At 39.9% G+C, this 27,283-nt stretch overlaps 1 protein-coding gene across 2 annotated transcripts in view; it reads left to right on the top strand.

Moving 5' to 3' along the window:
* The first annotated feature begins 4,510 nt into the window (after positions 1-4,510).
* The window catches only part of LOC137091400 (tripartite motif-containing protein 16-like protein), a 29,394-nt gene continuing 6,621 nt past the window's right edge, over positions 4,511-27,283 (top strand). Inside the window, exons 1-7 of one of the 2 annotated variants that reach the window (XM_067455785.1) lie at positions 4,511-4,624; positions 12,840-13,431; positions 18,714-18,809; positions 18,944-19,177; positions 19,255-19,405; positions 19,524-19,583; positions 19,781-20,568. In XM_067455785.1, the coding sequence (XP_067311886.1) occupies positions 4,617-4,624; positions 12,840-13,431; positions 18,714-18,809; positions 18,944-19,177; positions 19,255-19,405; positions 19,524-19,583; positions 19,781-20,436 (1,797 nt within the window). In that variant the 5' untranslated portion in view covers positions 4,511-4,616 and the 3' untranslated portion in view covers positions 20,437-20,568. Of the gene's footprint in view, positions 4,625-12,839; positions 13,432-18,713; positions 18,810-18,943; positions 19,178-19,254; positions 19,406-19,523; positions 19,584-19,780; positions 23,665-24,680; positions 25,282-25,453; positions 25,550-27,283 lie in introns of those variants that run through there. The other variant, XM_067455794.1, reaches the window with a different exon arrangement.

The following is a 27,283-nucleotide window of genomic DNA, read 5'->3' as shown; positions in this document are numbered from 1 at the left end:
ACTTTATCTCTTGCAATTCAGACTATTTCTCGCAATTCTGACTTTCTCTCTTTTGTAATTCTTACCTTTTCTCACAATTCTGACTTTCTCCCTTTTGCAAGTCCGACCTTTTCTCGCAATTCCGACTTTATCTCTTGCAATTCTGACTTTCTCTCTTTTGCAATTCTGACTTTATTGCTCGCAATTCCAACTTTATCTCTTGCAAGTCCGACCTTTTCTCGCAATTCTGACTTTATCTCTTTTGCAATTCCGACTTTATTGCTCGCAATTCCGACTTTATCTCTTGCAATTCTGACTTTCTCTCTTTTGCAATTCTGACTTTATTGCTCGCAATTCCAACTTTATCTCTTGCAAGTCCGACTTTTTCTCGCAATTCTGACTTTATCTCTAGCAATTCTGACTTTTTTCGCAATTCCGACTTTATCTCTTGAAATTCTGACCTTATCTCTCGCAATTCTGACCTATTCTCACAATTCTGACTTTTTCTAGAAATTTCGATTTTCTCTCGCAATTCGGACTTTATCTCTCGCAATTCCGACTTTTTCTCTTTTGCAATTCCGACTTTATCACTCGCAATTCCAACTTTCTCTCTTTTGCAATTCCGACATTTTCTTGCAATTCAGAATTTTGCTCGCAATTCCGACTGTCTCTCTTTTGCAATTCCGACCTTTTCTCGCAATTCCCACTTTATCTCTTGCAATTCTGACTTTCTCTCTTTTGCAATTCCGACCTTTCCTCGCAATTCCGACTTTCTCTCTTTTGCAATTCCGACCTTTTCTAGCAATTCCCACTTTATCTCTCGCAATTCCGACTTTCTCTCTTTTGCAATTCCGACTTTTTTGCGCAATTCTGACTTTATCTCTAGAAATTCTGTCCTTTCCTTACAATTCCGACTTTCTCTCTTTTGCAATTCCGACCTTTTCTCGCAATTCCGACTTTATCTCTTGCAATTCCGAATTTTTCTCGCAATTCTAACTTTTTCTCTGGAGAGAGAAATGAGCCGTTTGTCTTGCTTGCCATCATCGTGGTTCAGCAAACGGCTTTGATTCTCAATCACGGTGAACTGAAGAGCATCTTGAACACACATAGGGCTTTAAAATGCACTTTAATATGTCAGCTCAGCTTGTCTTGTCTGTTTTTGAGTTAACTACGCTGCATTATTACATTATTTTAATAAATAAAATAGCTATTTTTTATCTATTGGGCTATTTTAAATGAGCAATTATTCTAATATAATTCTGTATTATACGGTTTATTTAAAAAACTGAAATTTTATTTTATTAAATACAATTCAGAAATGTAATTTTAAATTTAATAGAGTATTAATAAATTCATAATCTTTGTTAATTAAAAATTAAATAGACATGTTACAGTTTTACTGCTGCAACAATAATAATGGCATTATGGAGGAAAAGATCATCAGTTTTGTAAGTGAACATCTGGTTGTCTATAAAAGACTACTTTAGTTGTTTTAGTCTTCTGGGGTTTTCCACAGAATGACATTTTAACCCCGTTAGATGAGGGACGTGATGATCCTTTACCTGTGAACATCAAATCACTGATCTATACTTTAACCTCTTCAAGAATAACCTCATTTATAACACACACACACACACACACACACACACACACACACACACACACACACACACACACACACACACACACACACACACACACACACACACACACACGTTATTGTCCTCATTTGCAGGCTCATTTTCACTTTCACTTCTTCTCTATTTGAGGTGTATTCTTCTACAATTCTTTAAATGTGAGTTAAACATGTTTGTGCCCTGTGTAAACACTCGTGACCGTGATTTAGGACAGCATGTCTCTCAGCAAACAGAAGTTGCGACAGAATGTACACAGTGATTATCCGAGAAGTCACTCGTGTTTCACCATTGTCTTAATATGGTCTTTGTCTTAATATGGACAATCCATCCCGTGTGTCTTAATATGGTCCACCCGTCCGTCACAGCAGCGCCACCTAGCGTACAGGACAGAAAACACAGGACAGCGACCCATACAGAAACTACACCACTGAACACAAGCGCCATTCTGACTCTCTCTAGAAATCTTTAAAAAGAGCAGCAACACCCCCACCTCTCCTAACAGCTCTACAGACACTCATAAAAGTAAAGTTAGGAGGGGCTGCTTCATTGAGGACTGTTGCTCTACAGTTTTCTTCTAGCCACGTTTCATTTAGAAGCGAAAAATCAAGGTTGTTTGTGGTTAAGCCGTTGACTAGAAATTATTTATTTTGCATGGAGCGGATTTATTAGTTGAGCGGATATTTAAAAGTGCTAACTTAACAGTACCCCCCCTTCCCCTTTAGAATACCTTAGACGTATGAGAAGGTATATCTTGCAAAAAAAGTTCCCGTGCTTGTTCTGTGAACATTAGTTTGGATAAACATAAACATTAGTTGATAAAGTTACTGTTATCCAAAACACATCACTGAGAGCTAGAATCAGTTGTTTTTTGTTCAGATGGAGGAGGGTGTGTGCCCTGGTGTTGTGACCGAAGGAATCTCACAGGAGGAGGAGGAGAGCGAGCTGGGCCTACGGGCTTTGGTGGTTGTGAGGCTTAATGCTTTTTGGTTGATAACCGGGGGCTCGCAGCAATCGAGTGTGATAGTTTGGACACCTGTGAGAAAGCCCATACTCCGCCCCCTTGAGTGGTACGCAGTACCGGCACTTCTAGATTTTACTGTTAAAGGTGCACTATGCAACTTTCTGTCCACTAGAGGTCGCCTATTCTAAACAAAGGCGTAGTTTGATGACACAAAGTTTGAGCGCAGCATCTTGGGACATGTGGTCTTCACCTCACAGCCGGTGGAAAATAGGACTCGGGCAGAAATCACGTTCATGGATGCGGTTATTAACGTTACTGTAGTGTGAAGCAGAGCAGGACCGAGTATTGAGGAGCTGAGCACAGCCGCTGGAGCGATTGGTACACACACACACACACACGCGGCTCACGAGCAACGGGACTTTTATTATGACGGGACGGGACACAGTCGCCGGGCGCCTGCACTGATCCGCTCTTCCGGTTATGATTATGAGGTAATGCAGCTCTGATTATCATATTAGATACATTTAAGTGTGTTTAAAATGAGGTTATGACGTTACTCCGTGCGTTCACTTGTTCACACTGCTAAGAGTAAAGCGCTCCTGCCAAATAAAAGCCGAAACCGAGGGTAGCGCAGATATGACGCAATTGACAGGCGACTCTCTCAAACGCTATGCTGAAACGTCCTGAGTCCTTAGTTAAAATAGCAGTTTTCTCACAATTTACAAAGAGTTGGAAACATTTGGGATATTGTAGGTACTCAACTGAACAAAATATATAACACCGGCCTAGTGGTTTTTGGATATTTTACTGCAAAAATACTACATAGTGCACCTTTAAGCGTTTTATAACAGATCAATTGTCTGTGCAATATGACTGCGACTGTAGCCCAATTGTTTAATTATGTGGCGCGTGAATCACTGTCTGTGTGTCTCATTCATTCGTTCACCAGCACTCTCCAAAAAGTGTTCAGATTTGCACGAGCCGTTCCTATGCGGCGCTGATGATGAAATGTGCGACTCATTTGTATTCTACAGAAAGTCAAACAAGTTCTGCCAGAAAGACTCTGGAGAATAAATACTGTGACAATAATCTATTTATTAACAATCCAGCAAGCAATAAAGTACTTTGGCATAGGCCCCGTCCGTAGCTCGCAATCAGAGGGTCTGGACTCTGCATATCCTGCCTGAAGACGAAGGCAGAGGCGCAGCCGACCCCCCCGTGAGGTATGGAAGGGACCATCCTGGTGGTGGTGGTGGGGTGGAGTAGGGAAGGATTTGACTTGGAGGTGGTGGGGAGGATGGCGGTGAATTGGTGCGTCAGCATCTGCGAACTCAAACATGAGTAAGTACCGATCTTTTATACCCAAGTATTAGAATGTGATTGGATAGATATAGTTGAAGTGACGTAACAATTAAGTCTTCCTGGCAGAACTTATGCTAAAGCTTTCATATCTAAAACAGCCACTAAAATCACTTTTACATTTTTAAACTTGTGATTACTATATTTACTATAATTCATCATGTCCTGTTGTATTTATTGTGGTAATTTTTGACTAGTTGTAGAATTTATAATAGAAAATAGAAATTTTCCACAAAAGATGTGGCATAATTGTAGCTATAGTTTCTAACTGTGTTACAATTTTTTCCATAACAAATGCTATAGATTAAAAAAAGAAAGAAAAAAGTTAACATTGGCCTGCATGGTAATGAGGAGCCGTAGATGGTCTTGCTTTCTAAATAAACCCTTATTGAAACAAATGCTATAGTTTAACAATTACAAGAACTATGTTAGTTTTAAGGCTAAGTACAAGTTAGAAAGAGCTTTAAAATATGGACCTTCATGAATTATTGACTAAACAATCCCCCCATAACCACACCCCCCAACAAAGCCCCGCCCCCTTCCGTGAGTACCGGCACTTTATTTGTTCCACTCCAAGCACTGGTGGTCACATGCGGCCATGCAGAATCGGCAGTTTAGTTACAAAGCAGGCTGGCTGGACTAATTATTCAACTTTGTATTTTTTTTTTTCCAGTGCGTAAATGCGCGGGTGAGTTTTCATATATGATTCGCCTTTGTTGTTCTGAATGTCGAGATTTGCCTGTAAAATGAACGCATATTAAACCGCCTCACAAAGTGAAACTAAAACGTTTTCATATCGGACTTTGACTTGGAAAATAATTATATTTCTATTAGAATATAAATATTCTATTCGCTTATTAGTTACAGATCACCTAATTTGCTCAAGATTGTTTGAAAATTGTCGAGTTTAATGACTTAAGCATACAACCGTGCATAGGCGTGCCATTATAATTATTTATTAATATATTCAGCACGTAACCCATGTATGTTCATCTCTATATTACTTTTATTTCTAATTAACTGAATGTTTGTGTAATTTACTGATATATAGTCTTTTTTTTCTTCTGTTCATTTTATACCACACTTATGTAAAGTAACATACAAACCTCTTTTGATTAAACAAACTGGGATTACCTCTCGTGTTTCTCGTACCGGACACACACACATCCATCTTTGTCACATTTTACCTGAACTAACCACTGATCGTCCCATATACGCTCCACTTGCACGTTTTTCCATTAAGTTAGGCTAATTATCATAGATGAACGCAACTTTTATTAATTTTGAATATGCAGTCGTATTTAGAAGTAAAACACTAAAGGTAAGATCTAAGGGCGTAGGTTTGATTTTGAAATAGGTGGGGACAGCCCAGAAGCTGAGGATTAGGATAATGTATTAGGTTTTTAGTATTGACCTAAACAATATAGGAGGCCTTTTAAAAAGAATCTTAACTTTAATCTGTTCACAGTATAATGCTATATAGACATGGCTGTGATTAACAGAAATTAACCGTTGGCATATTTTTTCCACATCAATATTGTCCAGTTTGTCCCATGGAAATGTCTTGTGTGTGCCATAGTTGTTCTGAGCCATGTTTTTAGTCTCCTATAGAGCACTGAGACTGAGATTACTAAAAGCAGCCTGACAAGGGTTTTAACTCTAACTCACCTCACTTCAACAAGACCAAGCTTTGTTTTAGTTTTATGGAAACCTATAGACTGGCCAATCTAGCCCAATCTACCAGCAATGTGATTTCGCCCTGCGGCTCAGTCTGGAAACTTGTACATACTTTTCTCCTGCTTCTGTTACACTTTTGCGGGAAATAGTGATGTGTCGTTCATGAATGATTCGTTCATTTTGAACAAATCTTTAATATGACTCAAAAGCCTCTTTCACACTGCGATTCCGGCAAATACACGGATAATGCGACCCCGCATTTGTTCCCGGGCCGCTAGATTTGGCCCATTCTCACTGCCAGCGAAATACCGTAATATGTGCGCTTTCACACACAACCCGTAACGGTCCCGGGTCGAGTTGACACGTGACATCCGGATGTGGCGTATAATGGCGAGCGATCTCAGCTTCAGCGTGGATAGTAATGAGCTCCGTGGTCTCGACTTGTGTCCAGTTTGCGCACATTTCTGCTTGTTTAATTTTAGTTTCTTTTGTATACGAACACTTTCTGCGTTTAAAACACCGACGAGCTCTTCTGGCACTGCAGGGTTGTATTATTGAAAAAAACAAGCTCTAGGAGTCGCACGATAACTACGTACACGTTGCGGCATTAGTTTTGGCTTTTGTTCACACAGCGCTCGTCCCGGGTCGAATCCCGCAATGTTACTAGGTCCCCGACCCGGGTCGAATTCGGTAATCAATGCCGGGACGTGGTTGCTTTCACACAGAAGGCGACCCGGCAATGCTCCGGGAATATTGCGGGTCCGACGTGCAGTGTGAAAGGGGCTAAAGATCGACAGGTCTTTTCAGAGAGCGATTCGTTCATTTTGTGTTGACCGCACATGCGCAACATCCCATGTGTTCTGTATAGGGAACAGAATTGATTAGTTCATCTTTCGAGTCCGGGTTTGAGTCATTCGTTCATCAAATCCCAGCCCCATAGACAAGGCTATGCAGTCTGTACCTGAAACAGACATGATTCGTTCTCGAGTCTTCGGTCCGAGTCTCGTTCTTTTGTCACGTGACATGACAGCCGTGTTGGATACTAAAATAGTTTATTCACAACCTTCCTCACAAAAAAGTGCGTAGGTTTTTTTTTTTTTTTTTTTTTTTTTTTTTTTAGCTAGTAGGCCTATAATAATTGATTTTCCTATGAATCCTGGACACACTGGGTTGGTCAGAATGGATAGGCATAATAACAGTTTATTGCCCATATCTTCTGATGATTTTGTAATAATAAAAATATTACAACATGCAGTCAATAATACGACTGTAATTTTGTATATGTTGTGACTTGTTGAGACATTGAAGTGGCGCGGTCATGTGACAAAAGACCGAGTGTCAGACCCGAAGAACGACTTGAACGAGAAGACTCGAGAGATGAACTAATCTCTTCTGTTTCTTGTGACTGCATAGCCTTGCCTACATGGGGCTGGGACATGATGAACAAATGACTCGAAGACTCGAGATAACTAATCTTTTCTGTTTATGGCTGCATGTATTACATATAAGGCTGTCATGGCCCAGATCAGACATGATGACAGAACTAACGGCTCGAAGCAGAAGTCATGAGAGGTGTACTAATCTTTCTAGGGAACAGAAGTGATTAAATGTGAAGTGACTAAAGAAAGAACAATTTGGATCGGGAGGTGAGGCAATTAATTAATTAATTATTTTCCAAAGTTTGGCCATGACTGCATTATATTATAGTTTATTTTTTTATTCCAAAAGTACTAAATGTGTTAAAAAATGTAACATGTAAAATTTTAATTAGATTCTGCTTAAATGAACTAAATGACTTGGACAAAAGATTTGTTCATTTTGCTGACCGAGATTCAAAGATCCGAGTCAGTAAAATGCAGTAGTATATTCCTGCACAACCGGAGGCTGCAGTTTCAGGACCCCAGTTTCAGGACGGCAATTCTAGGACCCTTGTTTTTTTGTGACAGCCCCACCTACAGAACTGGATGATATGGTGTGCTTTTTTAAATTCAAATGCATCAGAGGTTAATTACAAAGTGTGTAATTTAAACAAAATATAAATGAAATATTTATATCAATCTTTAATTTTTTTTATTAATTTCTTGAATTATACTGTATATTGATTAACCTCCTTAAATTTAACTAATTAGTTAATTATCAGGTAAAATAAAGATAGAATTAGTAGGCTATATGCAGTCACTAAATTACAGTCAGATATTTTAAAGGTTGTAGAGAGGCAAGACAAGACTCAAGAATGATTGAAAAATATATATTTATGTCATTTTTGCAATAACAACAGCACCAAAAAGACCCCTTTTTTCATCAGTTGCTGCACAGACAGAATGGCTGTGTGTGTGTGTGTATATATATATATATATATATATATATATATATATATATATATATATATATGTATATATATATATATATCTGATTTAAGTTAACACTTGTGGACTGTTGGAGTTGTAGAGAGAGAAAGCCAAATAGGATATTTATGTAGCATGAGGCAACTATTGTAAAAATTTCCTATACATCTTACTAAGGTAAATGGATGATGACTGACAGTCATTATACTAATCTGGTGAACATAATAATTTTGATAAATAAGCCAGGGAACAAAATGAATTGTAGATAAAAAAAATTAATAAAAAACTGCACAAGTTATAAAAACCAGCAAGTGTTACAGAGATGAATATACAAATATATATTGTTATAATACCCTTCTATTTTGAATAATTTCTTAATTTGTGTGAATTAATTCTTAATACATACTAGTTAGCAGCTCACTTTAGTACATTTTGTTTCATTTAAAAGTTATAAAATAAAACTTGATTGAATATCAGTACTCACAGTCTGATCGGTGTCCATCATCCATCTTAAATTAGTGTTTTGGTGATTCAATTCGGTAGGTGGTGCTGTCACAAAAAACTAGGGTCCTGAAACTGCAGCCTCCGGTTGTGCAGGAATACCCTTCTCGTAAAATGATCTGAACTTCCCACCACTAGCGGGAAACAATCACAGGCTGGCTTATCTACCTGGTGTACTATTGTTGATTCCTGTGGATCACACCTCTTGTGGTCTGATTGGTTGAAGGACTATCCAATTGCGTTCAGAGTCATTTGAACTATGCCCGTTGATCACGCCTCTTGTGGTCTGATTGGTTGAAGGACTATCCAATTGCGTTCAGAGTCATTTGAACTATGCTCGTTGCTCACGCCTCTTGTGGTCTGATTGGTTGAAGGACTATCCAATTGCGTTCAGAGTCATTTTAACTATGCCCGTTGATCACGCCTCTTGTGGTCTGATTGGTTGAAGGACTATCCAATTGCGTTCAGAGTCATTTGAACTATGCCCGTTGATCACGCCTCTTGTGGTCTGATTGGTTGAAGGACTATCCAATTGCGTTCAGAGTCATTTGAACTATGCCCGTTGATCATGCCTCTTGTGGTCTGATTGATTGAAGGACTATCCAATTGCGTTCAGAGTCATTTGAACTATGCTTGTTGATCACGCCTCTTGTGGTCTGATTGGTTAAAGGACTATCCAGTTGCATTCAGAGTCATTTGAACTATGCCCGTTGATCATGCCTCTTGTGGTCTGATTGGTTGAAGGACTATCCAATTGCGTTCAGAGTAATTTGAACTATGCTCGTTGATCACGCCTCTTGTGGTCTGATTGGTTAAAGGACTATCCAGTTGCATTCAGAGTCATTTGAACTATGCCCGTTGATCATGCCTCTTGTGGTCTGATTGGTTGAAGGACTATCCAATTGCGTTCAGAGTAATTTGAACTATGCTCGTTGATCACGCCTCTTGTGGTCTGATTGGTTAAAGGACTATCCAGTTGCATTCAGAGTCATTTGAACTATGCTCGTTGATCACGCCTCTTGTGGTCTGATTGGTTGAAGGACTATCCAATTGCGTTCAGAGTCATTTGAACTATGCCCGTTGATCACGGCTCTTGTGGTCTGATTGGTTGAAGGACTATCCAGTTGCATTCAGAGTCATTTGAACTATGCCCGTTGATCATGCCTCTTGTGGTCTGATTGGTTGAAGGACTATCCAGTTGCATTCAGAGTCATTTGAACTATGCCCGTTGATCATGCCTCTTGTGGTCTGATTGGTTGAAGGACTATCCAATTGCGTTCAGAGTCATTTGAACTATGCTTGTTGATCACGCCTCTTGTGGTCTGATTGGTTAAAGGACTATCCAGTTGCATTCAGAGTCATTTGAACTATGCCCGTTGATCATGCCTCTTGTGGTCTGATTGGTTGAAGGACTATCCAATTGCGTTCAGAGTCATTTGAACTATGCCCGTTGATCATGCCTCTTGTGGTCTGATTGGTTGAAGGACTATCCAATTGCGTTCAGAGTCATTTGAACTATGCCCGTTGATCACGCCTCTTGTGGTCTGATTGGTCGAAGGACTATCCAATAGCATTCAGAGTCCTTTGAACTATGCCCGTTGATCACGCCTCTTGTGGTCTGATTGGTCGAAGGACTATCCAATAGCATTCAGAGTCATTTGAACTTTGCCCGTTGATCACGCCTCTTGTGCAGTAGAAAATACAGAGCAGACTCCTCAGACTAATGTTCAATCTTAAACTGAGCTTGGTCTGGTGATGGCCAGACGACTAAACCTACCTATCACACTAAACTTTCTGCATTTCTTTTTTTTTTCATAAAACACAAATTTATTTTGTGTTTAATTCAAGACATTGCCATGTAGGGTTTCACACACATTCACACACTCTCATTCATTCATTCATTCACTCACACACACTAGCGTTTAGATTTGCCACTTGTGCCGCGATTGTCATATATTGAAAAAAAACTACACTGTCCCGGAATCAAATGTGTGAGTTGTATTCTATAAAAGTAAAAATTCTATCTCAAAACATTTTCCCAGAACGATTGAGTTAGACTAGATTATAAGAGCATTATGATGAGCAGAATGAGGCTGTGAAATAGTTTACCTGTTCTCCTCGCCTCTGTAGTCCCATTAGCCACTGGTTAGCAACCACCCTTTTCAAGACACGTAACAGCTTCAAAAAATCACGAGTAATACTGATGTAGTTTTTGTCATAGTATAAACCGTGAAAGTGTCTTGAGATTGTGCAGACATTATTTCAGCCATTTAACCAAAACTCCATTAACATTGGAGTTTAAAAAAAAAAACCATTGACTTCAGGACGAGGCAACCGGAAGTGCTATAATGCTATCTTGCTTCCGCCTTCGGGGCTACAAAGTGATGCCGTACCTGCACCACTCTATTGTATATTACAGGTCTCAAGGACACTGTGGCCAACTTCTTTCAACTGAGAGTAGCTAAAGCTTACTTAAAGTTGCTAAATGTTGCCAGATAAATCATGCTAATAATCTTATTTATGATGTAATTTCGCAGTATTTACATTCTGCCTAGTGTCAGCCCTTTACATTTGTTTGCTTGTCTTCTACTGTGTTTAATACAACCAAAATCCCAATAATATTTATATGCTTTGTTTCTTTTGTCAGAAAATTTGATGAATATGAAATAAGGACTGAAACGTGGCCCATTTAGACTTCATGTTAACCAGGGAGCTGCTATCAATATGCGGGAGACTCCTGAACCTTCTGGGAGAGGCGTGATGTTGACTCAATAACTACAACTATTTTTGGAAATAAAAACTCTTTATTGCTCCATAATGTTCAACCCCTTCTTTCATAGGATGCAAGACTGAACAGCCTTAAAGAAAAACATGCTCTTCACACATGAGCAGTAAATTAAACATAACTTAAAAGTCTGTCCCACCATTTTATTTACTATTTTTATTTTATTGACTCCATTTTTCATGTGCCCAGTCCAATATGGCAGACTCTTAAAAAAGTTGTAAATATGAGTGGGAAGCTTCTTTAATCCTGAGTTAACGGACTGGGTGAGAAACATATCAGAATACCACAGTACTTATAGGTATTTAGAAGTGACCTTTTTTATTTACGTGCAGTCGTCAGTTGCTCATTTGTGAATTTGTATCAAGTGAAAAGAACAATTGGTTACATGCAAGACCAACTATAATCCCACTCCAATTACCAAACCAGAGGAACACAAAATAGTAGGGGTGTGCATTGGCACTTCCTTCACGATTCGATTCGATTACGATTCACCAGGTAACGATTCGATTCGATTCGATTCTACGATGCATTGTGATGCATCAAAATTCTACTGCACACAAAGCTAATTTTTCATCAGTCATGAGGCAATACAAGCAGATATTGAACAACAGATTGTATTGGCTGCTATGTGTCTCCTGTATCTTTGACATAAAAGTTATTAAATAAAATAAAATGTAATTAAATAAAATGCAATTAGCCCTTAAATGCATGACTGTTTCACCAAACATTCTTACATATTCAGGTCGTTAGTGACCCAGATCTATATTTAACATGGATAGACCTCTACCTGTCGTGATAATATATAAAACTCCTGATTTTAGAGTAACAGCTACAGAAGAATAAAATAACACCTATTTCGTTACCTTTTGGAGCTTGGAAGGATTCAGTTTGAGCAGATGTTTAATACCATCATCATCTGTCCTCGTCAGAGCTCGTTTACCAGCATCTGCCTCATATTCGCGATCTCCAGCATATTCTCCAAACTCATTTTCAACGTCTTCAAAATCAATATTTTGATCACTGACAGCTTCTTGACCACATCCATCATCAAGAGACAGTGACACTAACATATGATTGTGTTTAGTTCTTGCTCTCTGAAGTAAATCACTGAGACATTTCAAGTTTTGCAGATTATAATTATTATAGTTTCGTTTTCTGTCAGAGGTAACTATGAGTGAAACGTCACTTCATCATTGCTTATCAGACATTGCCACCGTGTGGAATAAAGGTGAATTGCGGTGTTTTTCGTCATTATGGATTCATTGATTATTGTGCAAAAAAATATATACGTACAATCCTACACACCTCGGGTCGTTAGCGCGTTTTTAATAACCCGTCTATCGCGGTCATCTCCCTCCGCCTCAGCCATCTTCCTTGTTGTTGTTGTTATTCTCCCGGAACCGGAAGTATTTGAAACTTCACAACTTTATCGTCCGCCAGAAAATAAACAGTGACATAATCGATTATGGCCCTTTGCCGCATCGATGCTGAATCGTTCATGCCCCGCATCGCGATGCATCGCCGAATCGATTATTGTTGACACCCCTACAAAATAGTGCACGTATAACCGAATCAACTGTTGTGTGTTCATACAGAGAAATGGCAAAAACCAGTATCTCAGTGGATCAGGATCAGTTCACCTGTTCAGTGTGTCTGGATCTCCTGAAGGATCCAGTGACGATTCCCTGTGGACACAGTTACTGTATGAGCTGCATCTCAGACTGCTGGGATGAGGAGGATCAGAAGGGAATCTACAGATGTCCATTATGCAAACATACCTTGACATCAAGACCTCTTTTAGGTAAGAATGGGATGATTAATGAAATGGTGGAGAAACTGAAGAAGACAAGACTACAATCTGCTCCTCCAGTTCTTCACACTGCATCTGGAGATGTTCAGTGCGACTCCTGCTCTGAAAATAAACAGAAAGCAGTGAAGTCGTGTCTGGAGTGCCGAAGCTCTTACTGTCAAAATCACCTTGAACAGCATGAGAGTCTCTTCAGAGGTAAAGGACACAATCTGATGGACGCCACTGGACGACTGCAGGACATGATCTGCTCTCGACATGGTAAACTACTGGAGATTTACTGCCGTACTGACCAGCAGTGTATCTGTATGCTGTGTTTGGTGGATGAACACAAAAATCATGACACTGTATCAACTGCAGCAGAAAGGAAAGAGAAACAGGTACTGCTTTATACTGGATCTCATGAGTGATGGTTCATGTAGTTTCTAGAATTCATTTAGAATTCTGTGGTTTTACATCAGGACATAATACAAATCATCTGGTCCTTCACAGGCCTTAAAATTAGCTAAATCCAAACTCATTTATTTAACAAAAACTAGAGCATAATAGAGAATCCATATATTAAGTAGGGATGCACGTTTTCAGGTTTTTCATTAACCGTTAACCGAGGCCCTTAGCGGTTAATACTCAGTTAACCATAGTGTGCGTCAGGGTTATTTTTAGTTTATTCATTTGACGAGCGGCATCTCCGTAGTGAACGCGCCTATAGAGAGAAATGCACATCATGGATTACATAATCAGAGAGTAGCCTATTTCTTTTCGTTTTAAATTGTTAAAAGACATTTGAAGTTTCTTAAGATATATTTCATGTCTGTGAGGCGTACGCTGAGTTTCGTTAAATTAGGATGAGATGCGCTCCAGTTCACGAGCAATGCAAGTGGCCGCGAGGGCGCCTGCATGATTAGGGCATGTAGTAAAATATGCAGCCGAGAATGATTCACACAGACTCAGCGTTTGACTCGCGCGGCTGAGCCTCTCCCGGCAGAGAGTTCAAGCATCTGTGGACTCGTTCCTTTAGCTCTGGCCATCTTGCTTTCAGTCCGCGATTAGCTTTTTTTGTTTTCTTCATTACAGTTAAAGTAACGTCTGCTTTTCTCTAGTCATTCACAAGTTTCTTACTTCAAACCGTTATGCACAGCACACGCGGCTCCCGCTCTGCTTCTGCCCTAATGCGACTTTTAGTCTTTTAGTTTTTTTCCTCTTCATGATGCATTTTTTGACTGATGCGACTTATACTCCGGAGTGACTTATAGCCTGAAAAATGCGGAAAGCACTGCATTGCAATACTTGCATTTTGCCCCGTCACTCTCAATTTTAAAGTGCTCCCCACGCTGTGCTTTTCTTTGCCCGCTTCATGTTAGAAACTAAGCTGGTCATGACTTCTTCTTGTGGATATTACAAATGTCTGGGAGCGCTCTGGCAGTCTCTAGGAGTGCAACAATATATTACAACTAAATTCAAAGGACATCATTGACGCCACTTAACCGAGCAAAATGTTTCACTCGGTTACACAATTTTGAACGGTTAATCGGTTAACCATGGACACCCCTTATATTAAGTACTAATTACACACTTTCTGCTTCCATAGGAATAAAGTGTCAGACGTACTGCTAATTAAATGCCCTCTGGGGCTCGAGCACTCACAGAACAACACAAAATATTCACTGTTCATTTTATCCAATAACAAAACAAACTGAGATTGAGATTAGGGAACCTCTCTAACACACAATTTTACTGTTACATTTAGCATTGCAACATAACAATCTGACGCAATAGCTTGGGCTTGGGTTTTTTGCATGATAAACTGCGTTTTACATAATTACCTCCAAAATCACAGAGAGAGCAACTTGCGCCAATACTCACACACTGTAAACAAAATAAAGTTGAGCTAACTTAAAAAAATAAGGCAACTTATTGCATTTAATGCATCACACCCCTAAATGCATTGAAGCAACTGCCATGTGATTGGTTGTTATAGATAATTGCATTAATGAGAAATTGAACAGGCGTTTCTAATAATCCTTTAGTTACACCGAAATTACCTGGAACAATTTGTACCAGGAACTATTTTTTACAGGAACTTTTCCCCCCCAGACCTGCTACTGTCTGCGTTTCCACTGCGGTCTAAAGTACTGTGAAGATTAGACAAATTAGTCCGGTGATGTAGGACTGCGCGTAACTGCTCCTCCCAGTCAGCGAGGAACAGTAATCTTTTTTGCGAATACTGTCTGAAACAATAACAAGTATGGAGGAGATTTAAGCTGTGCTGCTTTTGCTGGTTATATATTGGTTTACTAAAGAGGTACTTAACAAAATGGCGGAAAAGAGCACTGATACTAAAGCGTATTCTGAAAGCTTGTAAAGCTAGATTTAAAATGACTGTTATTATCAGCAATCACGGACAATCAGCAATCACGGACATTGACTGTGAGATTATTATCAGCAATCACGGACATTGACTGTGAGATGGCTGAGATGAATGCGCGCCATCAGAAAGAAAGAGCAATACTGATATTTACTGAATGCAGTACAAACCTCGCAAAAGAGTTTTAAAAATGGCAGTTGAAATAAAATGCTGCCTGAGCTAAACCAATCAGCATGTTTAGCGACCATGTCCCACCCTCGAAAGTTCCTGAACTTTGAAAAAGTATTACCTCACGAACAGGGCCGTTTGGAGGAGGAAATATTTACCCGGAACTTAATTTAGACCCCGGTTCCTGCGGTCGAAAAACACTAGAATACCACCCCAAAGTCCCTTGTTCCTGGTTAAAGTTCCTGCGGTGAAAACATGGCTTTACTTACGCGCCGATAACCAACAACACAGATATTCGAGGCAGTTTTACTCACTGCTTGCAGTTATAACGTACGACCGTGAACCTTTATCGTTGGAACTGCTTCTTCCTTAAAGCTACACTGTGTGATATTTTCCCCCATCTAGCGGTGTAAAGGTATATGACCATCCAGTGAATAATTGTTTCTGCTCCTCTCAATTTCGATTTCGTTTCAACTCCTACGGTGGCCGATTTAGTCATGGCTTTCAGTTCGACCTCTTCGGTGAGTGTTGCGTCAACTCAAGTGATGAGGTAATTTTTGAAAACTATTATAATTTGCAGTTTTTTTAATTTACCAAATGATCTATGATCAAGTTAATCTATGTAAAATGAATAATAGAACTGAATAATAACCAGTTCATTGCTAACATCAGCTATCAGGTTCCCAGACGAATGCAAGCTCTTAGTAAAGTAACTTTTATCAGTGCTATCATTATTCTGTATATTGTACAACATCACTAGCGTAAGGCAAACAAATTATAATGCAATTAAAATATTAATCTCATGTTATCCGTCATAGAACACGGATTTATGTTATAAGGTAAACAATACTTTTTCATCATTGACGCGAGGAAAACTATCCTAGACGTCGTTCTAGTGTTATGCACAGCACACCATGATATAATTAGCCAAGCAATAATAAAACTTCCAATATACACAAATAGGCTGAATTAATATTACCTGTCGAGAAGAAAGCAGGCAATGTTGGCGTTCTTTTTAAAATCGTTGCTCCTCATGAGCTCTTTCCATCTTGGAAAGGCCACTCCAGTATTTACTTTTGTCTTGTTGATTTGCCCATTGCGTTGCCGTCTTAATTCTCTTTTCCGCTTCCTTGGCGACTCTGATACATATCCCGCAATGTTACTAGGTACCCGACCGGGGTCGAATTCGGTAATCAATTCCGGGACGTGGTTGCTTTTACACAGAAGGCGACCCGGCAATGTTCCGGGAATATTGCGGGTCCGACGTGCAGTGTGAAAGGGGCTTAAGAGTGATCCTCCATCATCATATAGCAGCCTCAAGCAATCCTCCTCTACACATTCGACACGGTGCCATCGAGTGTTAAAACGCGAAAAGCGAAGCTTGAATTTACGGGTATGTCCCTCTTTGGCAAATGTACTTTCAAGATGGAGGAGCAACATGGCGACCGCCATCCGAACCCTCAACACTTATGTATTTTCAATGGTATATTATAAAATTATGAGAATGCATTATTACTTGAAAGAGGTAAATATACATTAATGAGCACATATATTTTTGAAAGAACTAAGTGATTTTAGCTAAGAATAAACTAAAAAAGTTACACAGTGTAGCTTTAAGCAATAGACGATCTACAAATCCGGCGTCAAACTGGGCCTTGTTTATAAAACAATCATCGCCGAAATGTACAAAAACATTTTCACAACTCTGTTGATGCCCTGGAAAAACAAACTCCATCCACTGGTCCCTTAACGCTGGGTTCTTTGGCAATCTGTGCAGGGTTGTCTCGCCCTGGCAACCAAAAACACACTTCTTTCGTGACATTGTTTATTTAAGTCCTGTGACCTGTGCAGCGCCGCCATTGACTACCCTAAAGCCGAGCAAAGCGCTTTGATGATTGTATGCTTTTGCTCTCCTGCTCTGATAACGGGCGCGTGCCCTTTGGACCCTTATAAGGAAATTCCGCCCCATTTGATGTCACACAGACCCATACTGAAAAAATAAAATAATAATAAAAGTTCTAAAACTTGTGAAACAAGAAGGAGTTTTTTTGGCACAGAAATACTCAATCAAACGTCCAACTTAATTTGTGAAACTTTTTCCATGTTTAGCTCAGTATGCATGAAACAGCACCCCCCCCCCCCCCAATAAAAATTATTGTCAAGACAACCAAAGAATGTTTAGCAATACACAATCCTTGAGAGCAGAAGTTGCAATGAGAAGAACATGTAGCTTAAAACATCTCTCATGTCAACACACATCTCCAACTTGGTGATGATAAACAATTGTATGAACATATGATATGACACATGCACTGTAAAAAAATATTGTTGGTTTAACTTAAAAAAGTAAGTAACCTGGTTGCCTTAACATTTTGAGTTTATTGATTTTAAAAAGTTGAGTTGATACAATGAAGGAAATTCGTTGAATAAATAGAAACTCAAAATATTATTGTATCTGAACCACATCATTTTTTTTTGTCAAAGTTTCAAGGCATCCAGGTAACTTATTTTTTAAATATTGTTTTACAGTGTGAAGAATCTAAGTAAGGTCAACAAAAAAAACTTTTGTTATCAACATTTTCTTCTGACAAGTGTAAAAATAGCTTGAACAACAATTAGTTGGGATGAGTTGGTTGATTATTGAGTGATCTAAACAAGAATGCTCTAAACATGTTAATTACAAAAGTTTATTTGTTGACCTTACTTAGATTCTCAAGTATTTGTCCAAAACATCTCTAAATGTTGTCCCAACTATCCAAATTAAGTTATCTAAACAATTTTATATTCAACAATGCTGTGCCACTTCCCAGCATGCATTACAGCTTGAATATTTTTTAATGTGGTAAAAAAAAAAAAAAAAGTTTTTGCTTTGGATTAACTGGCTTGATTCATGCTGCTGCTGTTGTCACTGTTATTTAGCTGTATATTCATAGTTCATATTTTAACTGAATTATAATTGTTGATCATCACCATGTTTTGGTGTGTTGACATGAGATGTGTGTTGAGGTGTTGGGCTATGTTCTTCTCATTGCAACTTTTCAAGGAGGGTGTACTTTTTTCTTCTTCCACATGACTGTATGTAGCATTTCTCAGCTGTTGTCATATTTTTAATGTCATTGATTCCCGCAGAGTCATTTTGAGGTAACACAGAGAAACATCCAGAACAGAATCCAGCAGAGAGAGAAAGATCTTCAGGAGCTGAGAGAGGCTGTGGCGTCTCATAAGGTGAGTTTGGAGAAGAAGAGAAGTTTGAGTCTCAGTTTGGACTTTCCTCCAGCACTGGATCTCTTCTAGTCCCACTGAAGCCACTGTGTGTGTGCGTGTGTGTGCGTGTGTGTGTGTGTGTGTGTGTGTAATAGCGCTCTGCACAGACCGCAGTGGAGGACAGTGAGAGGATCTTCACTGAGCTCATCTGCTCCATTGAGAGACGTCGCTCTGAGGTGACGCAGCTGATCAGAGATCAGGAACGAGCTGCAGTGAGTCGAGCTGAAGAACGACTGGAGCGACTGAAGCAGGAGATCGATGATCTGAGGAGGAGAGACGCTGAGCTGAAGCAGCTTTCACACACACACCATCATGTTCATTTCCTCCAGGTAACAGATCTTCTCAAACACTGAGGACTTTAACAAGCTTCTGGAATTACAGCGAGTTTGTGTGTTTGTGTCTGTAGAGTTTGTCGTCTGTCTCGCTCTCTGGATCTACAGACGGCTTCACTGTCAGCTCTCGTCTGTCTTTTGATGATGTTGTGAAATCTGTCTCTCAACTCAGAGACAAACTGCAGCAGTTCTGCAGCAAGGAGACAGAAAAGATATCTGGAAGAGGTAAATACTGATTTGTTTTCAGAAATTAGTTTATACAAAAATTAAAATAGTTCTAGTTTAATTTAAAATTCTTTCTGACATGAGAATCAAACTGCAGATGTGTTTTGTTGTTTTGTAGTGAAATCCATCCAGGTCATTCTGGCTCCTGAATATCAGATCAGAGAGGAGTTTCTACAATGTGAGTTACTGTGAAAGCACACACAAGTCTGAGAGTTTTGATTGATTTATGCTAATGTTGTAATTTAGTTAATGAAATATTGTACTGTGTGTATTTAAAATATATGGGCTGCACCAAATAAATACAATTAATCATAAACAAATTTCATAAAAAAATAAAATAATGTAAGGTCTTGAATAATTGTTTATTTCCATCAGATTCTCATCCAGAGTTGTGCACTGAGACTGAGGAACCCCCATTTCCACCTTTATTCAAAACCCCCTCTATCAAACGTGCTTCAGCTAATTGTGCTCGAACTTACCCCACCCCTGTGAGCGTATCTCAGCCGAGGGTGCCCAAATCCACTCCTACCCCTGTGAGCATATTTCAGCCGAGTGTGCCCAAACCCACTCCAATCCCTGTGGGAATATTTCAAACGAGTGTGCCCAAACCCACTCCAACACCTGTGAGCATATCTCAGCCGAGTGTGCCCAAACCCACTCCAATCCCTGTGGGCATATTTCAAACGAGTGTGCCCAAACCCACTCCAACCCCTGAGAGCATATCTCAGCCGAGTGTGCCCAAACCCACTCCAATCCCTGTGGGCATATTTCAAACGAGTGTGCCCAAACCCACTCCAACACCTGTGAGCATATTTCAGCCGAGTGTGTTCAAACCCACTCCAACACCTGTGAGCATATTTCAGCCGAGTGTGTTCAAACCCACTCCAACACCTGTGAGCATATTTCAGCCTAGTGTGTCCAAACCCACTCCAACCCCTGAGAGCATATCTCAGCTGAGTGGGCCCAAACCCACTCCAATCCCTGAGAGCATATTTCAGCCGAGTGTGTTCAAACCCACTCAACACCTGTGAGCATATTTCAGCCGAGTGTGTTCAAACCCACTCCAACACCTGTGAGCATATTTCAGCCGAGTGTGTTCAAACCCACTCCAACACCTGTGAGCATATCTCAGCCGAGTGTGTTCAAACCCACTCCAACACTTGTGAGCGTATCTCAGCCGAGTGTGTTCAAACCCACTCCAACACCTGTGAGCATATCTCAGCCGAGTGTGTTCAAACCCACTCCAACACCTGTGAGCATATCTCAGCCGAGTGTGCCCAAACCCACTCCAACCCCTGAGAGCATATCTCAGCTGAGTGTGCCCAAACCCACTCCAATCCCTGAGAGCATATTTCAGCCGAGTGTGTTCAAACCCACTCCAACACCTGTGAGCATATTTCAGCCGAGTGTGTCCAAACCCACTCCAACACCTGTGAGCATATCTCAGCCGAGTGTGCCCAAACCCACTCCAACACCTGTGAGCATATTTCAGCTGAGTGTGCCCAAACCCACTCCAACACCTGTGAGCATATCTCAGCCTAGTGTGTCCAAACCCACTCCAACCCCTGAGAGCATATCTCAGCTGAGTGTGCCCAAACCCACTCCAATCCCTGAGAGCATATTTCAGCCGAGTGTGTTCAAACCCACTCCAACACCTGTGAGCATATTTCAGCCGAGTGTGTCCAAACCCACTCCAACACCTGTGAGCGTATCTCAGCCGAGTGTGTCCAAACCCACTCCAACCCCTGAGAGCATATCTCAGCTGAGTGTGCCCAAACCCACTCCAACCCCTGTGAGCATATCTCAGCTGAGTGTGCCCAAACCCACTCCAACCCCTGAGAGCATATCTCAGCTGAGTGTGCCCAAACCCACTCCAACCCCTGAGAGCATATCTCAGCTGAGTGTGCCCAAACCCACTCCAATCCCTGTGAGCATATTTCAGCCGAGTGTGTCCAAACCCACTCCAACACTTGTGAGCATATTTCAGCCGAGCGTGTCCAAACCCACTCCAACCCCCGTGAGCATATCTCAGCCAAGAGTGTCCAAACCCACCCTGTGAGCATATTTCAGCCAAGAGAGTCCAAACCCACCCCTGTGAGCATATCTCAGCCAAGAGTGTCCAAACCCACCCCCGTGAGCATATCTCAGCCAAGAGAGTCCAAACCCACCCCCGTGAGCATATCTCAGCCAAGAGTGTCCAAACGCACCCCCGTGAGCATATCTCAGCCAAGAGTGTCCAAACGCACCCCCGTGAGCATATCTCAGCCAAGAGTGTCCAAACGCACCCCCGTGAGCATATCTCAGCCAAGAGTGCCCAAACGCACCCTTGTGAGCTGTTTTAGCTGAGTGTGCCCGAACCCACCCCTGTGAGCATATCTCAGCATCAGTAATTTACGGTTGTGGGAGGGGGAGTCCCTAACACCCCAAAACCATCAATTGATATTTTAGCAGATTAAGGGACAATACCACGCCCCCCCAGTATACCTACTTCACCCAAAGGGGCACAAACAACGACATAAAACTATTTCAGCCAAGAGACCCCGTGCACACCACTGCCCTCATCTGTTAACTCTGCTGTTTTTCTTCTCTCCTAACTATTGCTCTGAGGCTGAAGGGGCGTGGTTTAGCGAGGTCTGCAGAAAGATTATCCTATAAAGTAATAATTATAGGTTCACAAAGAGCTCAAATGAATACATGTTGTTTAAAAGAATTATGAATGCATTTTTTATATTTATATTAATATTTGTCTAATAATTATATGAATATATTATATTAATTAAAAGTAATTATAATTCGTATAATATAAATATAATAAATAATTTGCGCCAACAGATAAACAATGTTGACTCTAACGTTTTTTTCACTATAAACTGCAAATTTGGGATGAGAGATACATGTGGCTTTATTGCATCTTTACTTGCAGCTGATTGGTCCAGTTAGGTTTTATTCTGGGTTAGAAATAGCAAATACAATTCCAGAGCAGGTTAGCTGTGTAGTGTAAGTTACCATTGTGATGAACACTGATAAAAACAATCCACCTTTTTTGAGGTCCACTCGAGTTTGCTCAAACTAATCTTGAAATTACCTGGGTAGCAACTGAAACCAGCTTTATGCAACAGGCCACTGACTTTCTCCCTTCATGCAGACCTTGCTAACCATGCTGCCACATGCTCATTCTAGCACAATAATAGTCATGTGGATCACAGCACAGGGATTTTGATTTTTTCCTTCTACACAATGAGCCTCATCCGCAGTCCAGACCTCATTCCCTCAGCTGCTCTATGCCAGGTTTGGATTGGAAATTGATACAATGTGAAACATTTGAAATTAATGTTGAAAAATGTGTTGAAATGTAATGTAATGTAATTCAAACTTAGTTTTCCAGTATCACAATAAAATATTTTTTAATAAATACTACTTTTGGTAAAAATGTATTTATGAACCATTTGAAAATATCTGGATTCCTGCACAGATTAATTTAACTTACAGTTGTAGACAAACATAATCAGACTAATCTAATAACATACATAATTGTACTCTGCTTCACATTTTTATTGAATACACAGAGTAATCTTTCAACGTTTCTGTAGCTGCACACCTTATAAGATATTTGTGTTTATCCTGTGGTATTTCTCTTTGTTATTGCATTCCAGTAAAAATGAGAGCAGTCATGTACATTACAGATGTAAGCAGAATTGTATCTAAAACTGATCGCAAAGAAAAATCAGAAAAAAGATTTATGAATTATTATTATGGGAAAAAAGCATCAGGTATAATATAAATTATGAAGTACTGGAAAGCGTTGAAGTGTTCGAAAAGGGCCCTTTCACTTTCAAAGGGGCAGGGGCTCGAGGCCCAGTTATAAGCACAAGCCCCATCTGATTGATTGTGGTGGCAGTATTGCCACTATCTATAGAGATATTCTTAATGTTACTCAGAAAACAAGACAGGTTTAATTCATTTGAAATACTTCTGCTAAATGTTACACTCTCAGATACAAGAAAAAAGGAAAGTATAGGATTGTGGTTTTGCTTGTGTGGATATAAATAGTGCAACTTTCATTTACTGTAGATCATGTGACTAGGGGACAAAGAAAAGGTCTGAGTTCACGCCTCTACTTGCCAATTCTTGGAAAGACTTCAAATAGCTTCAGATCTATCAACGGATCATTGGAAGAAAAAAATAAATAAAAAAACACTAACATTTGCAGAAATCAAAATCACAGAACGTGCTGTTTGTGGCGATTTCAGAGCCAACAGGTGAGTTGAGACCGGAGTGATTTTAATGTGACTGTTTTGCTCTTTTTTGTTTTTTTTTGTAAGTTCCAGCTAACAGATTTTTGTTCTCCAAATATTCAGTGTTGGTTCTGGAACCTTTTAAAAAAAACCTTGACGTTATAGAGGAATGTGTTTTAAAATGTATGATGTTCCTGAAATGTTTTTCAACTTAATTTGGACTGACAATTCAGAAACATTCTAGGAATGCCGATTTGTTACATTCCAAGAACATAAAATGTCCAGTTTCCTTAATGTTACTAGAATGTTATTTAAAGGAAAAACTGGTAAAAATGTCAGGCATTGTTTTACAGTAGCACATTAACATGTTTATAAAACATTATGTGTGAACTTCCTGTTCCTTTAACAGGGGCATTGTGTGCACCGTTTCTCTACCCTTGTTGCAATTCTCATCCAACCACATTTCCAAACATAAACTAACCTAAAAAATGTATTGCTTGTTCTACTTGAACTTTGTTTTTTGTAAGATTATTTAGATTTTTTTTCCACATAGTGCCTAAATGGGTTGGATTTAATATAGAAATACAATCATCATTGATAATACATCATTGATTATAAAATGTATATGTTGGACTTGTCACTTAGCTTCTGTATTTGGATATATATTCATTAGCGCTTCTATACATTGCTATAGTTGATTTTCTATATCATTGAGTCTCTCTCACCTTTGCCTCAAACATGTTCCAGTTATGATATTGTAACATAACTTGATTTATATTATTGTGTGGTGTAGTTGATGCTACTACTATTGAAGAAATCAGTATGCAGAGTTAAATCATAAACTGTTAATTGTATTTTAGACAGGTTTGTTGTCTAAACAGTGTAGTCATTAAATTAACATGTTACAGTAAGACACACCCTGCAGAAAAACCTGTTTCTTTAGTATGTAATCAGGAAGGTATATATACCCTTCAGATAGAAGGAACTCGGCTGTCGAGCTGCAGTGTGCATTGTCTCTCTGCCTGTGTCTTATTATACAGTGAAATGGCAGAAGCCAATATCTCATGGGCTGAGGATCAGTTCACCTGTTCAGTGTGTCTGGATCTCCTGAAGGATCCAGTGACGATTCCCTGTGGACACAGTTACTGTATGAGCTGCATCTCAGACTGCTGGGATCAGGAGGATCAGAAGGGAATCTACAGATGTCCCCAGTGCAGAAAAACCTTCACACCAAGACCTGCCTTAGGTAAGAATGTGGTGTTTGCTGAGATGGTGGAGAAACTGAAGAAGATGAAACTCCAAGCTGCTCCTGCTGCTCCTACTGTTCCTCACACTGGATCTGGAGATGTTCAGTGCGACTCCTGCTCTGGAAGAAAACAGAAAGCAGTGAAGTCGTGTCTGGAGTGCCGAAGCTCTTACTGTCAAAATCACCTTGAACAGCACGAGAGTCTCTTCAGAAGTAAAGGACACAATCTGATGGACGCCACTGGACAACTGCAGGACATGATCTGCTCTCGACATGGTAAACTACTGGAGATTTACTGCCGTACTGACCAGCGGTGTATCTGTATGCTGTGTTTGGTGGATGAACACAAACATCATGACACTGTATCAACTGGAGTGGCAAGAACAGAAAAACAGGTACTGCTTTATACCGGAGCTCATGAGTGACGGTTCATGTGATTTTTCTCTCAATCAAGGAAACTGACTGTGTTTAAGAAAGACAGACAATGTGTTTTTGATCAAATAAAAATCAGATGTAAGTGACTAACAATAAAAAGAGACATTTATTCATTTAATCTGTTTTCTGCAGAGACATTTTGAGGAAACACAGAGAAACATTCAGGAAATAATCCAGCGGCGAAAGAAAGAACTAAAGCAGATGAGAGAGGCTATGGAGTCTCATAAGGTGAGTTTGGAGAAGTTTGAAGAGCCTCCTTCACACTCTTAAAAAAGGGGGGTTTATGGCAATGCCCCTGAGGAACCTTTCAGTTCCCTGAGGAACCTTTCAGTTAAAGTCAGAACAACACTAGGAAGACTATTGCAGAGTTTACCAAATAGGAAAAGAGCTTTAACCCTGAAAGACATATATAGAAGCTGTTATTGAGAATTAACAGAGGTTTAGATGTTGATGTTTTATAGAAAATGTTTGTCACCATTATAGGGATCAGTGTATCTTTTAGTTGTGCAGTTTGACTCATGGCTTTTTATATGAGTTTGTGGTTTTTGTCACAGTGTTAACAAAACACATAATCTGTTCAAACAAAAAAAAAAAGACCATAAACAAAAATGTTTGACTAAACTTATTGTAATGGCTTCTTCTCTTCTTCAGCCATTTAGTTGAGGGAAAGTATCTTTGACGTGTTTAGACGTGCACAGATATCAATAATCAGCATATGAATCTCAACAATTGTGACATACTTAATGCTGCATTGCATGCTGGGATCCACAAGTTTTATACTGTGGTGGCTTAGTAGTGTTGGAGCTAAACTCTGCTGGACATCAGCTCTCCAGGACCGAACTTGCCTACCCCTGACTTAGAGGTACAAAAATGTACCCTTAAGGGAACCACCCCTCTGATGGCCACTTGTAGCCTGGTTTTACCAGACTCTCGTACATTTCATTTGTACATAGAGTGTGGCCACTCTCCATTGACAAGGGTTTATTTCCACGAAGGCGGGCACCCTGTTGAGGTTAAAAACTATTGGATCTGCCCTGAGCCACTCTGGATCTGCCATAACCAATCGCTAACGTTTGGTTGTGACGTATGTCATGCGCCCTTTGCCTGTTTCACTCATGGAAATCCGACAAAATAAAAGTGACCATGTGCATACCACCTCAGTAATAAAACTATAGGATAAAACCTAAAACTTGTGCATTCGGATTGTGATTTATTCACGCCACGGTGGACAGGAGAGCTCTGTGATCGGGAACGCGGTGCTCACGTACGTCCTTAACATGATTCTATGCTGTAAATAAAATGTCATATGCTTGGTATGATAATAAATGCTGCTATAAATAACGGACCAATTCAAATGTTTAAGTGCTTTTATTTTAGTTTGTTTGAGCGGTGATGAAATATGATACTTGCCAGCATTTTAAGGAAATACAAGTCTAAAAATGCATCCTAATAACAGCAAAGCAACCGTATGGTGTTCTGTAGTGGTCAAAAATGATTACAAACAGTGAATTTTGAAGTGATATATTGTTGAAAACTCAGAGATGTGGATTCGGACAGCTATTACATCAACACGACCTTGTGTTTGTCAAAAGCAGTAACTTAGCTAACTCAGCCGGGGATTTTTATGCAGATGGAGACGGACAGCAATAAAATAACTGACCAGTCCCTGTAACTTAAATGATGGCAATACCTTCCGACCCCACGAGAAACAGTTACCGTCCGAATAGCTTCAGCCGACTCCTTCATCACTAACGAAGCGATCTGGAAAATCAAACTTTTCCCGAATTTACCCTGTTGGAGGGCCACCAACATCATGGCCACCAACAAACCCCAGCAAAGACTGTTATTGCCCAGGCTTTAACTTCTGGATATTCGGCAGCGGTGCCACAATGCAATGAATGGTTTAGTTATCTTTCTCCACCGCCATTACTGAACTACATCTCTAACTAGCGCTCGACATCA

Source organism: Pseudorasbora parva, chromosome 2, assembly GCF_024679245.1.
Source record: "Pseudorasbora parva isolate DD20220531a chromosome 2, ASM2467924v1, whole genome shotgun sequence".
Lineage (NCBI taxonomy): Eukaryota > Metazoa > Chordata > Actinopteri > Cypriniformes > Gobionidae > Pseudorasbora > Pseudorasbora parva.
The sequence above is the reverse complement of the archived record's forward strand: the minus strand, read 5'-3'. Positions and strand labels throughout refer to the sequence as shown.